The sequence below is a fragment of the Lipophrys pholis genome, assembly GCF_963383615.2.
Source record: "Lipophrys pholis genome assembly, chromosome: 19".
In the NCBI taxonomy this organism is placed as follows: Eukaryota; Metazoa; Chordata; class Actinopteri; order Blenniiformes; family Blenniidae; genus Lipophrys; species Lipophrys pholis.
In genome coordinates, this window is record NC_137647.1 from 21,995,290 (window position 1) to 22,008,250 (window position 12,961).

Below are 12,961 nucleotides of genomic sequence, written 5' to 3' on the forward strand. Positions count from 1 at the left end.
CCGATAGAGAAGAAATCTACTTTTTCAACCCCTATTTCCAGATAAAAGTTCCTAATTCCATATTTAAACCAATGTGGTAGTTAAAGTAAAATATCTGTTTTTAAAGAAGTGACCTGGAACTGTGATCCAGTAATAATGTTTCATGTCTGATTATGATGAAGCCCAAAACATGACTGTAAACACATGTTTACAAAAGCAGATCAACAAGTTTAATTAAACTATGTGAAAAATAAGAAATTAAAAAAAACCTCAGAGAATAAATACTGATTCCTTGTTTTTCACCGGATTCACGATTATTCTGTTAAAAACACCTGCCGCAATAAATCCTCATTTCCTCTTTGATACCAACAGCCTTGAGAGCTCGCGGCACACGGGTCATTTTTAAAGCTTTTAAAATTGATCTGCGAGACTCTTTTTCACTTAAGGATGGCACAACTCCCTCCAGCGGAATATTAGCCATTATACTGCGGATACACAACCTTGACTAAACCTTTGCTTGGTGTGTGATCCCGTGGGAAAAAAAAAAAAAAAACACTTTAAAACATCCCTAAACATCAGTGTGAATGCATTTCTTGAATGGAAGGTGAAAGTTTGAAAAATCACCGTTCCACTGGGGGATCTGGGGCTGTTTTTAACCCTTTGTCTTCTGCGTTCCCTGCCTTGAATATAACCTCGGGTCTGAGACGTGACTGCACGAGTGGCACCGTTTTCCGCCGCCCGCTTGGGCAGAGCTCACGAAAATAAAGCAACGAGTTGTACCCAAATATAATGCGAGAATGCATCATCTGGTCAAATGTTCCACCAGGATGCGGGCTGGCGCAGGAACGCCGAGCGCACCAAAAACATACGGTGAGGTCTGTCAGGGGAATCCAGTTAATGTGAGATTCTATGTTGGAGGGAAGATGTAATCAGAGGAGGAGGGAGCCAGTTAAATGTCAAACCAGAGTACTATTCTGGAGTAAAACAATGCTCCGCTGAAGCATGCTGGGCCACATTTCTATCTGGAGAAGGAGAGAAATTCCTCCCTTCCTCCCTCCCTCCCTCTCTCCCTCCCTCCCTCCCTCCCTCCCTCCCTCCCTCCCTCGCTCTCTGTGCTCATACAGAATTTTAATTGTATTCCTTCAGTTTCCTGTGACTGTGTGTGTGTTGCGTGTGCGGTTGTGTGAGCGCAGGACTCTGCCACGTAAAGCATATTTCTGCCTTTTAAAATGTGGTTCTCGTTACACAGCAGAGCATTCAGCCAAGACTCACTGTCTGCATCCCTTTCTCTCCCTCACTCGGCTTCTTTTTCCTACATATGGCTGCACTTCCCTCCCTCCCCCCCTCCCCCCCTCCCTCCTCTGTAATGGCTGAGAGACAAACGTCCCACTGGAGTAACTTTCCTCACACACACACACACACACACACACACACACACACACACACACACACACACACACACACACACACACACACACACACACACACACGTTCTCTGGCGTTCCCGCAGCAGCAGTTTTGTTGGAAGCACAGCTGCAGTCTTTCCTGAAACTCCGGCTCGCGTTCGCCCGTCAGAATTGACCATGTTTGGTGTTGAAGACTCGCAACAGTTCGTCTCCGTGATTTGCAGAAATATGGGGCATTTACTTGCCCCACTGCCCAAACAGCCAGTGTGCGGTTTCCCCTCAGTCCGGGGAGCTCGTGTTTACATTCTGAATGAGGCATTTATATGGACCGCAGGAACTTTTCCATATGTCTGGAGACAATAAGATCGGTTCCTCCTTTCTGTCCCTTTGAGTGTGTTTGTGGGTGTTTTGAGTCCCCGCTGGGTGTTTTCTTTTCACCCTCCCTCATGTGGGGTAACTATAACAGGCTACTGTGATTGGGAACGGAGCGTTAGTTCTCTACAAGTTTTGCTCGTATTAAAAAATATATATATATATTTGGTATCAGATTCAGGAGGGAAATAACACATAATGCCACAGACCCGTTGGAGGTGTGTAAGATCATTTAAAACTTGATTTACGCTTGCGTTATTTCTTATTTTGGTGAGAGACATTTCCTCAGTTGGCCCCCAACAAATTTTAAATTCTTCACTTTAAAAGAAGATATTTTGTGTTGTCATTGGCCAAATTCACATTTGTTTGCTCTAATAATCAAATATGTTTGAAAACCTCCTCCACCAACACGTTTGAACTTTCGTAATGTTATTCTGAATAACTCTGCATTTGGCACTTTATTGTAAAATAGGCCTTCCCACGTCAAAGTTCCATTTCCTATTATCGGCAGGTTCAGTGACTGGTATTTTGAGGTCAGTGTATTGAGTGATTTTCACTTTTATTAAATCTAAAGTAAACAAAAACACAGTTGTTTTTGAGCCTCGACAGCAACGTCGGGAGAAAAAGAACTTGCTTGTGGCTTTCAGATGGACATTAATGGCAAGAGGGAACATGTAAGAATGGTTTTATGAACTCTTCCTGCAGATGTAAAACATCAGGCCCATTCAGAAGGATTATTTCTCAGAATCATTGCAGATGTTTTCTGGCTGTAGATTCATCACGTCGTCTGAATGTATCTGAGATCGTCTCTGGTGCCAGTTTGACCAACCAGCCACCAACTGTCGTCAACACAGGAAGTCAATATTAGAAAATGAACATTTTTATTTATTTTTTTTGACAGAATCTGAGCTGAATTAATCAAAAGACAGTGTTCAGATAGGATCTTGTATAAAGTGCAATAAACTCTAATCTCACGCATCACCACATGTGATCAGATGCAAATGGAAGTATTCAAATGAGGGTTTTGAATGTATTAGATCCTGTTTAGTCTGGAATGTTCTGCTGGGGTGATTTCCATTTTCCTTAGCTTGGTTCTGGCGTGCCGGGATTAGGCGGCGCTCAGAGCTTCCACAAGCAACCAAATGACATGAGATTAAATTTACGAGAAGCTGAATCAAAGCTATGGAACAACACAGAAACTATCTTGTGATAAAAGTGGAGGGAAGCCAGCCGAGGAAACGTCTCTGACCACAATACACCGGTCCCTTTTCAAGCACATTAGAAACAGATCCTAATAAAACAAATCTCTTGCAGTATTTTGCAGAATTTATAAGACACATCTGACGTCGCTCAACAACAACAATGGCGGACGACCTGCTCCAGGTCGAGCTGCGGAAGCTGCTGATGCTATTTGGTTTAATGAGACGAGACGTCGGATTTGTTCATTTCTCACTTTACGCATGCTCCGTGTCTCCGCCGTTTCTGGAAGTATTTCTGCGGCGGCGTTACAGCGCCACCTATAGGCCTGGCGTGTGTACTACATCATCTTGCGTACCGTCGACGCAGACGTTTCCCGTGTGGATTGGGAAACTTTTTCAGAACGACGGGGAGAAAAAATGTGGGCGGGGCCTTGAAATTGTACTTTATGTGTGTATGAGTGGCCCTACTGTCGCCCTACTGATACAGTTTTATTTAGAAAGTAAAAATAACAACAATCATTTATTACAAAAAAAAAAGTTTAAAGTTTAAATTCACAACAAAATATCATATATGTAAAAAATATCAATCATATTTTTGGGAGGAATAAGGTTCGACAAAAGATTCACGCAGTCAGAGACTCAGCCAGCCAATCACTGACAAGACACTCATAACTATGGGAATTTATCCAATCAGCTTTGTCGATTCAGAGGTCTTGTGATACAGATATTGCTCCGAAGGCATCAGAACCTATGGTTCTGTTCACATTAGTAACATTTAGCCTTATCGTTACGTACGGTCTTGACATATGTCAAACAGTGTACAGACACTTTATTACAATCTATATAATTGTATGTTGTTGTATTTAATCCTCTTTGCACTGGTGGTTTGCTTCTTGCGTTGTCTCTTTACAACTAACCTGCCATTTCCCGTGCACAACTGTGATGTTTCTGCCACCAGGGGGCGCTGCTTGTAACTCTCAGCAGCTTTGTGTGTAAAAATGTGTTGATTTAATCCTTTATTTGTTCAAAATTTTGATCTAAACTTTTTTGTTTGTGCAATTTAGGTTTTGTATAAGAATGCGACAAGTTATTAATGTTGCTCTTCAGTTTTTCCATCAATGTGAGACAGGAAATAGAGGAGCTGTATTGAACGCAGGAAGTAGTGGAGCTCGTGCATCGAGCTCAAAAAGCCGCTGCACTTAAAGAAATGTCGGTTTGAGTAAAACAGATAAAATTGAGTTGATGGCGAAAATAAATCTCCTCAGGTGATGAGTCGGGGTTATTAAAACCAAAGGAGAGCTGCAACGGACAGATTACTCCGAGGCGGGAGAATAGTTTTTAAAATGTGGAAAAAAAAGAAAGAGTGAATAAAAGAATAAAATAAATTACATTTCTGAAGGGAACCACGGCTTACCTGACAAACAAATGATCTGCAATGTGTGGTTATTTACAGTCATTAGAGATCTGAACGATACCCAAACCACGCCGAGAGCCAATTTACCACCAGGTATTAACACAGGATTTGTATTGAAATCGTGACATCTGCTGGCAGGACTTCAGTGTTTGCTTTGGATTCTCATCACATCTTCATCTAATCTCAGGATTAGACCTTTGTGTTAAGTTTCCCAGAAGGAAGATGACAGTTTTCTGCTGCGATGTGACATAATCTGCATGTAAAAGTTAATACTAATCCACTGTATGTTTTATTATAAAGGCTCCCGCTTGTTTCTGTCTCCACCAGAGTTTGGATTCATAATGGCTGTTTATTTTTAATATTTTTGTATCTGTGGAGTTTGAAGTGTTAGGAACTGAAGTAATACACCAGACAAATTTAGATGTATGAAAATAAATGGGTGCTTGATTAAAACTATGACTGATTCTACATGATCTTTTCTGTAATTACTGCAGCAGATTTTAAAGCTAAATTATTATGTTCTGTTCAAGCAGCTGCAGGAAAATGATCAAATTAACTTTTCTTGAAAATAATGCTCATGAAATAACTTTTCTCTTCAGGTGACATAAATAGTCTCTGTGTTAATAATCACATTCTAATAAATAGAGAACAAAATTCATTATTCATGCACTGATAATTATAAAGATCAGGATTGAATCTGCGTGTTTCTGAGCAGTTTGTGACGCGGGATCATGTGTGGCTTGAATTCAAGGGCAGGATTCGGCCAAAGTGTAAAGAATTATTAAACAATGTAGGAGCAATTACAGCTACAGATTGAAGTGAACTGTTTGAAATGAGGCTTATAGAACTGACATGCGTGGATTTGAGGATCGCCACCTGAAAATGTATATCGATTCCCAATGTTAAAGGAATGAATCCAATTAATATTCGATTTGAATGTTGAACTTTCACATGGAGACATGAGCATATCTGGTATATGATGATCAAACATCCTCTTTTTCCTGTCCGGGGAGCTTTTATAAATCCATGAAAATGTCATTTATTCTTTTTTGTTGCTGTTCAGCTTGTATTTGAATCGACTCTTTGAGTCTGCTCATCTCTCTACTAAAAGTTTGTTAAAGTCATATTTTCTATTTTAATCTTAAATATCAATGTTGAATATTTCAGACCCAATAAATCACATACAGAAGAGATACTTTGAATAGAATTTAAATGATTTGGCATCTTGCAGTAAACTTTCAATGTAATTTAAGTATCTTTTGGAAATTAAAAATATGGTCCCACCATGTTTTCCAGTTAGTAATTAAAGCATCATTACTAGAACATCAGCATTATCATCATTTCTTTTATTTAAATCCTCCTAATTCTGCTTTAATAAGCAGGTTTTGCTTGATTTTTGTCATATTTCATACATGGGGTTGGGATTCGTCCAGTTTGATAACGTCTACTAAAGAGGTGGAAGTGATGATGTCTATGTTTCTGGTGGGGATTCCAAAGCTCCAAACTGAAGCAGAACAACTGGAAACACGGGAGGATTTATGGATTTATTTGTTGACTTTTTAATTCCTGATCTAAGTAGGACATTTATATTAGTCTGGCTGTCAAGTCTTTGACGAAACGAAGCTGTTTACTCTGAAGGCTTCAATCGGCCAATAAAACCAATGAAAGAGTGAAAACAGTAAGATTTGATAGAAATGTGGTGTAAAGAGACGGAGGGTGGTGTTCATTGGTTCTTCTTGGTGTGGAGACTTGGTGTGGGGACTCTGACCTGCTTGTTTGAGTTCGGATGCCATCGTCCAAACTTCTCTTTCACCTTCACTTGCTTAAAATTTTACAAATTTAAAGCTTGAATTACTTTATTGTGGGAACCAGTTCTCTAATATTCCCACCTGACTCACTGCTAGAAAACACAGTATTTGTAATATTTATAGGAAGTGAATGGATGAAGCGAGCAGAATACACTGATAATATTCATTCTGTACCTTCTTTTTTTCATCTGACATCTTTTGTCTCCTTATTTCTGGGTGATTTACTTTTGCTTCTATTGTCCTCCACTGAAAATCCTCATTTCTGCACTTTGTCTCTTTTGTCTTTTTTCCGTTGAGTTTTTATCCGTTTCTCACTGATTACACTGTCGTGTTCTTATTTTAAGTTTATTTGTTGTTTTTATTTGTTTGCTTTATTGTTTGTCATACTCGGAAGGGGTGGAACTCTACGAGCGCATCAGACTTTATTCTTCTCTTGCACCCGTTTTCTTAACGTGTGCTAAATAAATAAATTAAAACTGAACTAATCTTCCACACTGAAATAGTGAAACGTATGTGTGATGTTCTAGAATCTTCTTTATATTATTGTTTATTAATGGGATTTTAGTGTGTGTGTGTGTGTGTGGAGGTGAGGTGTTTCTGTCTACTCTGTTATTCTAATGTGTGACTCCTTTTCGGCCCCTCCAGGGTAACCAGGACACACCGGCGCCCCCGGACCCATCCATGGCCCAGGCTTACCCGTCGGCCCAGTTCGCCCCCCCTCCCCAGAACGGCATCCCAGCGGAGTTCACAGCCTCACACCCACATCCACATCCACACACTCACCCGCATCCGCACCAGCACCCGGCGGCGGCGCAGGACTACAGCGGCGTGCAGGCGACCGTCAGCGAGCACCCGCTCAACATGTACCAGACGTCACAGAGCCACAGCGAGCCCAGCGGCTCCGAGTCCGCCAGTCAGACGGTCACCGGCACAGCCACAGTAAGTCCTCGGGACCGGGGCGGTTTGTGGGGGGCCCTGAGCCCCCAGTGAGCATCATCAGCTTTACATTTAATGTTGAAACTAGAAGATCCAGTGACCGCAAGTCTGAAACCTGTAACAACCAAAACACAGTCAGCCTGGAACAACCAAGCACACATTTTTAGAACAATTAAGAAGATTTTTAAGCCATTTCAACCTGATCTTCCTACCTGTTTTTGCTGACTCACAGTGATTTAGTACATATGCCAGACCTATAGGTGGCACTGTGACTCTGCCACAGAAATACACCAAAGCCGGAGAAGAAGATACGAAGCATGAGAAATCCAGCAGGTGGCGAGCATTGTTTTAGGTAGAAATCGTTGTTTTGGGTGTCCATCCCCAAAGTTTGGGTCTTCAAAATGTTTTGTTTGACGGGGGTGTGGGTTGATTGTCAATTCCTACATCTTAATATTTTGTTCTTCAATGAAAAGCATGGCTGATATGCAGTTAATCAAACATGTCAACATTTTGGAAATGAAAACTTCGATCGATCATAGGTCCACAGATATTCTGCAGGTATAAATCCTCAGCATTTTGGAAAGAAAATTTGTTTAAATTCCCCTGTGGCCCAGCATTTGAACGCATCGGTATGATTCACAGAAGTACGAACCAATCAGAGGCCGCCTTTCAAAACATGTAGACCACATGGTATCAATTGACCAATCACGTTGCTCGTTACTGGACGTAATACAAACTGGAAGTCATTCACGAGTTGTTAACTCGAGCCGATAATTTGCTATATTTTAGCGAAAAAATATGAATTTAGGCAAAATTAGACGTTGACAAGGAGTGATGGCAATAATACACATATTTTAGAGGCTTTGAGCAACACGTCCGCTATTTTAGAGGCCGTCTTTTATGACGGCTGGACGGCTCGCTGCTTAAAACTATGTTGGCGGGGTAACCAGATGTAGAGGTGGGTTTGATGGCATCTTTGTTTTCAGCTAACTCACGTCTTTCCCGTCCACAAGTCAAAGCCGAGGCGGCGTTTCAAATTCCTCCACTGAGACTCCTCCTCATGGACGATCGGCCGAATGCGATGCCATTACATGAAACGCCGTTGTCTTGTGGACGGAGCCTGAGATTTAAAGTATTAAAGCCTCCGTTTGCACAACAACCTTTTGAAAAGACGGGATAGCGATGTAGTTAGCATGCCAGGCCACAAGGTGGTGCTATTGGTTGTTTTTGTAACGAAACCACACACACACACATGCGATTGTTATTACAGTGACTCTCAACTGTAAAAGTCAAGAATCTGGAGTCGTGACACTCTGGAGGAAACGTTCTGATTGTCCATCGACTCGTTAATGAACTCAAGAATTATTTACTACAGCTGAAGTGCTCATGAGCAGTGGCGGCGTTTCAGAAAAGTTGTGTTTTCAGTGAGTGGGAGCAACTCTGTCATGTAAACGGACGTCCAAAAGGAAAGTTTTCTGTTGTGTAAACGAGGCCTAAGACTCATTGTTCACAAGTCGACAGCAGTTAAGCTTTGGAGGTAATAGTAAGTGTGGGGTTCCACGCGAGGTGACTGGTTGAAGTCTAGTTTCGTAGCGAAAGAGAGACTTTCGTCCTCACAGAGGTTTGACTGACGGCTCACACCAACCGAAACCAACGGAAGCGAACAAAGCAAACACACACACACACACACACACACACACACACACACACACACAGTTTATTGTTTGTTTGTACCAAACAGGTTGGATGTCCAGTCCTCCAGAGAAAGCTCATGTTGGAGTAGTACCACTGTGTCTCTGAGAATACAACCTTCAGCTGTCCACTTTCCTGCCTTCAAGCGCTTTGTGCTGCGCACGCTTGTCCACAGTCGGGAGGCTGTGGGTTTGCGCCATTGATCGAGTCCTTTTTCACCGCCGGTGCGGCTCCACAGTGAACGTCTGGCCGTGGCGCCTCCCCGTCAGCCCGTCCGTCTCCCTCGTGTTTGTGTACGTCGAGAGCAGAAAGAAAAAAACAAAAAAACTACGATTTTTTGTTTTTCATGTTTATTTTTGTGCTATCTGATTATCGCTCCGACATTGCAGTCTCCCCAAAGACAATCACCAAGTGATCTCTGGGGCCGGTTCTGTAATAGAATTCATACAGTTTATAATGCCGCGTACGTGAACGCAGCCTCGCGGGCGGCCGCAAACACGCGCTCAGCCATTTGTTCTCCGGATTTATAACTCACTTCATTTTCATAAATATTTATGACACCATTTGCCTTAAATGTCATAAAGATGGGATTTTTTTTTTCATTCCTTTTTTTTCCTAAATAATGCATTCCCTCGCTACTGAGAAAGAAAAAAAAAAAAAAAAGCCGCAGCTGGACCTTCAAACTTAATCCATGCATTGAATATCAATTTGTATCAAAAATAATAATCTCTTGATTTTAGTAACACAATTAGAAGAAATATTCACTTGACAGCCCTCTAATTAATCCAATTAAATAAATCGCTTACACAAAGAGTATAATTACTTGTACAGCTCTTTTTAAGAGCATGACTGACGTGAGTGTAGACTGTGAATCGAGCGCTGCGCGATATTCTCTTATGGAGGAAACTACAACACTCAGACACATTCCTGAGCTCAGGCTGTGTGTGTGTGTGTGTGTGTGTGTGTGTGTGTGTGTGTGTGTGTGTGTGTGTGTGTGTGTGTGTGTGTGTGTGTGTGTGTGTGTGTGTGTGTGTGTGTGTGTGTGTGTGTGCGTACGTGTGCGTGTGTGTGTGTGTGTGTGTGTGTGTGTGCGTGCGTTGAGAAGAAATGTTAGAATGAAATAAATGAATGTGAAGCATTTAATTAATTTATTAAAGCTGAATTTGTAAAAAGCTTTAGTGCACAACCGTCACTGTAACCATGGTTACATATTAAATGTGACATGAAAAAGCTTCTAAGTACTTTTTCTCTAGGGTGGATCTTATGGAACTTATATTTTGAAAATCATCTGTAATGCGCTTTGCAGGAACATAATTCACATTCGACACCCTGTTGTAATATTGTGGTAGGAAACATCCTCGTCTTAGATCTAATTATATGGTATAGGGTATGGTGGTATGAAAAGTTTCTTCAGTTCTCAGTAGTCTGGGACTTTGTGTGAAATTTACGAGGAAATGTTTGAAACTCGGTTTACTTGTAATGCTGGATTACATTTACCCAGTAAATACACTCAATACTAATAGAGCAGCTTTTTGTAATGCTATTTATAAAAAGTTTCATGTTATTATAATTACTTAGAATATAAAAAAATTTTTTTATTGAATTAAAAAAAAGAAATAAAAGCATATTAAGCTACATGGAGGCAAAATAACCTAATGTGTAACAATATTTGTATAAAAATACATGTTTTAGATTATTCCTATAACAAAGGATTAAAAACTAACAAGATATCTTTTGATACTTTTTCTGATAGTGAAAATGCTATATTATAAAAATGGGAATACCATGACCTGGATTTTATTTTACAGGTTGATATATGCACTATGCTTCATTGGAAACACAATCAAACTTTCCTCCATACTGAGTTCAATACGTCTGTATTTCTATCAGTCTCCTGTCTCCTGTCTCATGTCTCATGTCAGGACGGGACATTGCAGTACCACCGGTCACCACCGGGGGTGCAGTGTTTGAAATCAAACGGGAAACAGAAATGACAGGCCTGATTTTACCTCCTTCTCAATATCAAAGTCAAATCATGAACTTTATCAGTCAACCTCTCTTCTTTTTGAAATTTGTCCTGCATATTGATTCGGAATGGCGCCCTCCGGTGGACTGATCACCCAGCGCTCGTTCCAAACCAGTGAAAGTATGAAGGCTTTTTACACAGTTTGTCTGTTTCTGTCAGTCTGCACAGCTTTAAAGATCTTTTAAGGTCGCCTGAGATCTCTTTATGTGTGTTAAGTCGTTTTGGGAACAAAGGACTGTATTGTCTCAGACTCCGTCTCCTTCCAGTTGGACATGGACGGCTGTTTTCTCTCTAAATAAGAAAGGAACGTTTTCTGAGATGACGTGTGTAACGATTGCCCAGTATAAATACTTCCAGGCTGGTCTGTTAAAACTGGTGAAAGTTCGGAGAAATTTGAAATCATCCTGAGCTGGACGAGTTAGAATCTTTGCAGATGATGTTGAAAACAGTATCAGTCGACGTTGCTCCGTCCTCCATGAGCGCTCCCGGTTACAGCGTCCAGCTGGTTTCCCGCGGCGGTTTGCAGAGCTGGGAATATGATTTTCCAGCTTTAATCCTTGGTAACTTTCATCATTTGCTTCGCGGGGAATGCAGCAGCTCTTGTTTGTGGCGCTGAAAGTGCTGCCTGATGATTTATTTGCTGCGGCCCCCAAATGACTCCACCAGAGGAAAGAGTGAGAGAAAGAAGAAGTGGTGGCGTATTGGACATCTGGAAGTCTCATCAGCTCCATCCGACTCCCTTTGGTTTCTGGCTGTAAGGTCCAGGGGCCTCCTTCATAAAGGTTGCTGAAGCACAAAGCGGGTCCTGAAAGATGCGTACGCCACTTCGCACGCAACGTTTGTCATCTAAAAAAAATCTGCTTTGCGGGAGAGTGTTCGTACCGCCAACTCTGAACCTTGCGCAGGCACATTTTGGAGACGGGGAACCAGGAGAACCTGGCAGCGCTGATTTAATGTCTCTAAATATCAGACTTATAGATCCACGTAATCATAAACAGCCACGCTGCAGAGTTGAATGAATGAATGAATGAATGAATGAATGAATGAATGAATGAATGAATGCTTTATTTCGGTTAAAGTTCTAGATCTAGATAGGAGTTCTAGATGTTTCTTTAGTGGAGCATTACTACTGAATCAGCAGCACCATGTTCAAACGTTCATCTTCAAATGATACGGGGCGGAGGATAGAACTGATTGATTATCAATTGTGACAGATTGTGTGTAACAATCAGCCTGATTTCAGAGTAAACACATAAACAGTGCGGTGGCAGCCGCCGCGGGTAAAGCTGCACTGAACCGCTCCGCCATGCGCTCTGGACGCACCGGTGGTGGAGACAGACGAGCTCCTGGTCACCCTCCACGTCCAACTCTCGAGTGACTGAGGACACAAGACAAAGTCCACTGAGCCTTTTTACAAGTCCACAGTTCAAATATTTAATTTCTACATTAAATAAACAGATGAAACTGAACTTTATCGGTCCGCCGTGTCTCCACCAAAATGTCTCCTCCCCTCGCCGACACTCTGACACACGCTGGCCGTCACAACCATGGGGGCTGTCTTTGCGTCCAACGGGGAGCTCGGGTGCTGCCCCCCATGATGTCACTCTCCTCTGGCCTCCACCTTCAGATCAGATTCTTCTCCTCCACCTCTGCAGTCACTGGTCTCTCTGTGGCACGACGCGCTGCCGATCGCTCGTATTTTCTTTTATCACTGATTCCACTACCGTGACACCAAATAGTATCATTTCGCTGACCTCCACCTCCTCCACGATTATTTATTTCTCTGTAAAATTCCTTTTTCTTCGTCTTTTCTATCAGGATTTAGAGTCAAATGCCGACGATCAACAGGCTGAGTGAGATGCAAAAATATTGTCGAGGCACTTTGCCTTGACCATTTATGGTAGAAAGTGGGCGAGTTGAGGAGGGATGTGAACCTTCCACCTTCCAGGTGGACTGGGATCTATAAAGGGAAAGTGCGTGCAGATGTGCGTACGCATGGTTTTACCGATCCAAAATTGTTTTTAGCGGACGCCATTTTCAGCTTTTGTGCACACGTACATTTTTAGTAGGAATCCTACACAATATTCTATAGATCGTAACCCACCGTTATGTTTTCTTTTTTGGTGTTT

General features: G+C 41.8%; 1 protein-coding gene across 12 annotated transcripts in view; it reads left to right on the top strand.

The window, feature by feature from the left end:
* Positions 1 to 12,961, top strand: part of rbfox1 (RNA binding fox-1 homolog 1) — a 397,214-nt gene that overhangs the window by 311,151 nt on the left and 73,102 nt on the right. For all 12 annotated transcript variants that reach the window (XM_080488009.1, XM_080488010.1, XM_080488007.1 and 9 more), the window contains one exon: positions 6,824 to 7,117. In XM_080488009.1, coding sequence (XP_080344135.1) covers positions 6,824 to 7,117 — 294 coding nt within the window. The remainder of the gene's footprint in view (positions 1 to 6,823; positions 7,118 to 12,961) is intronic.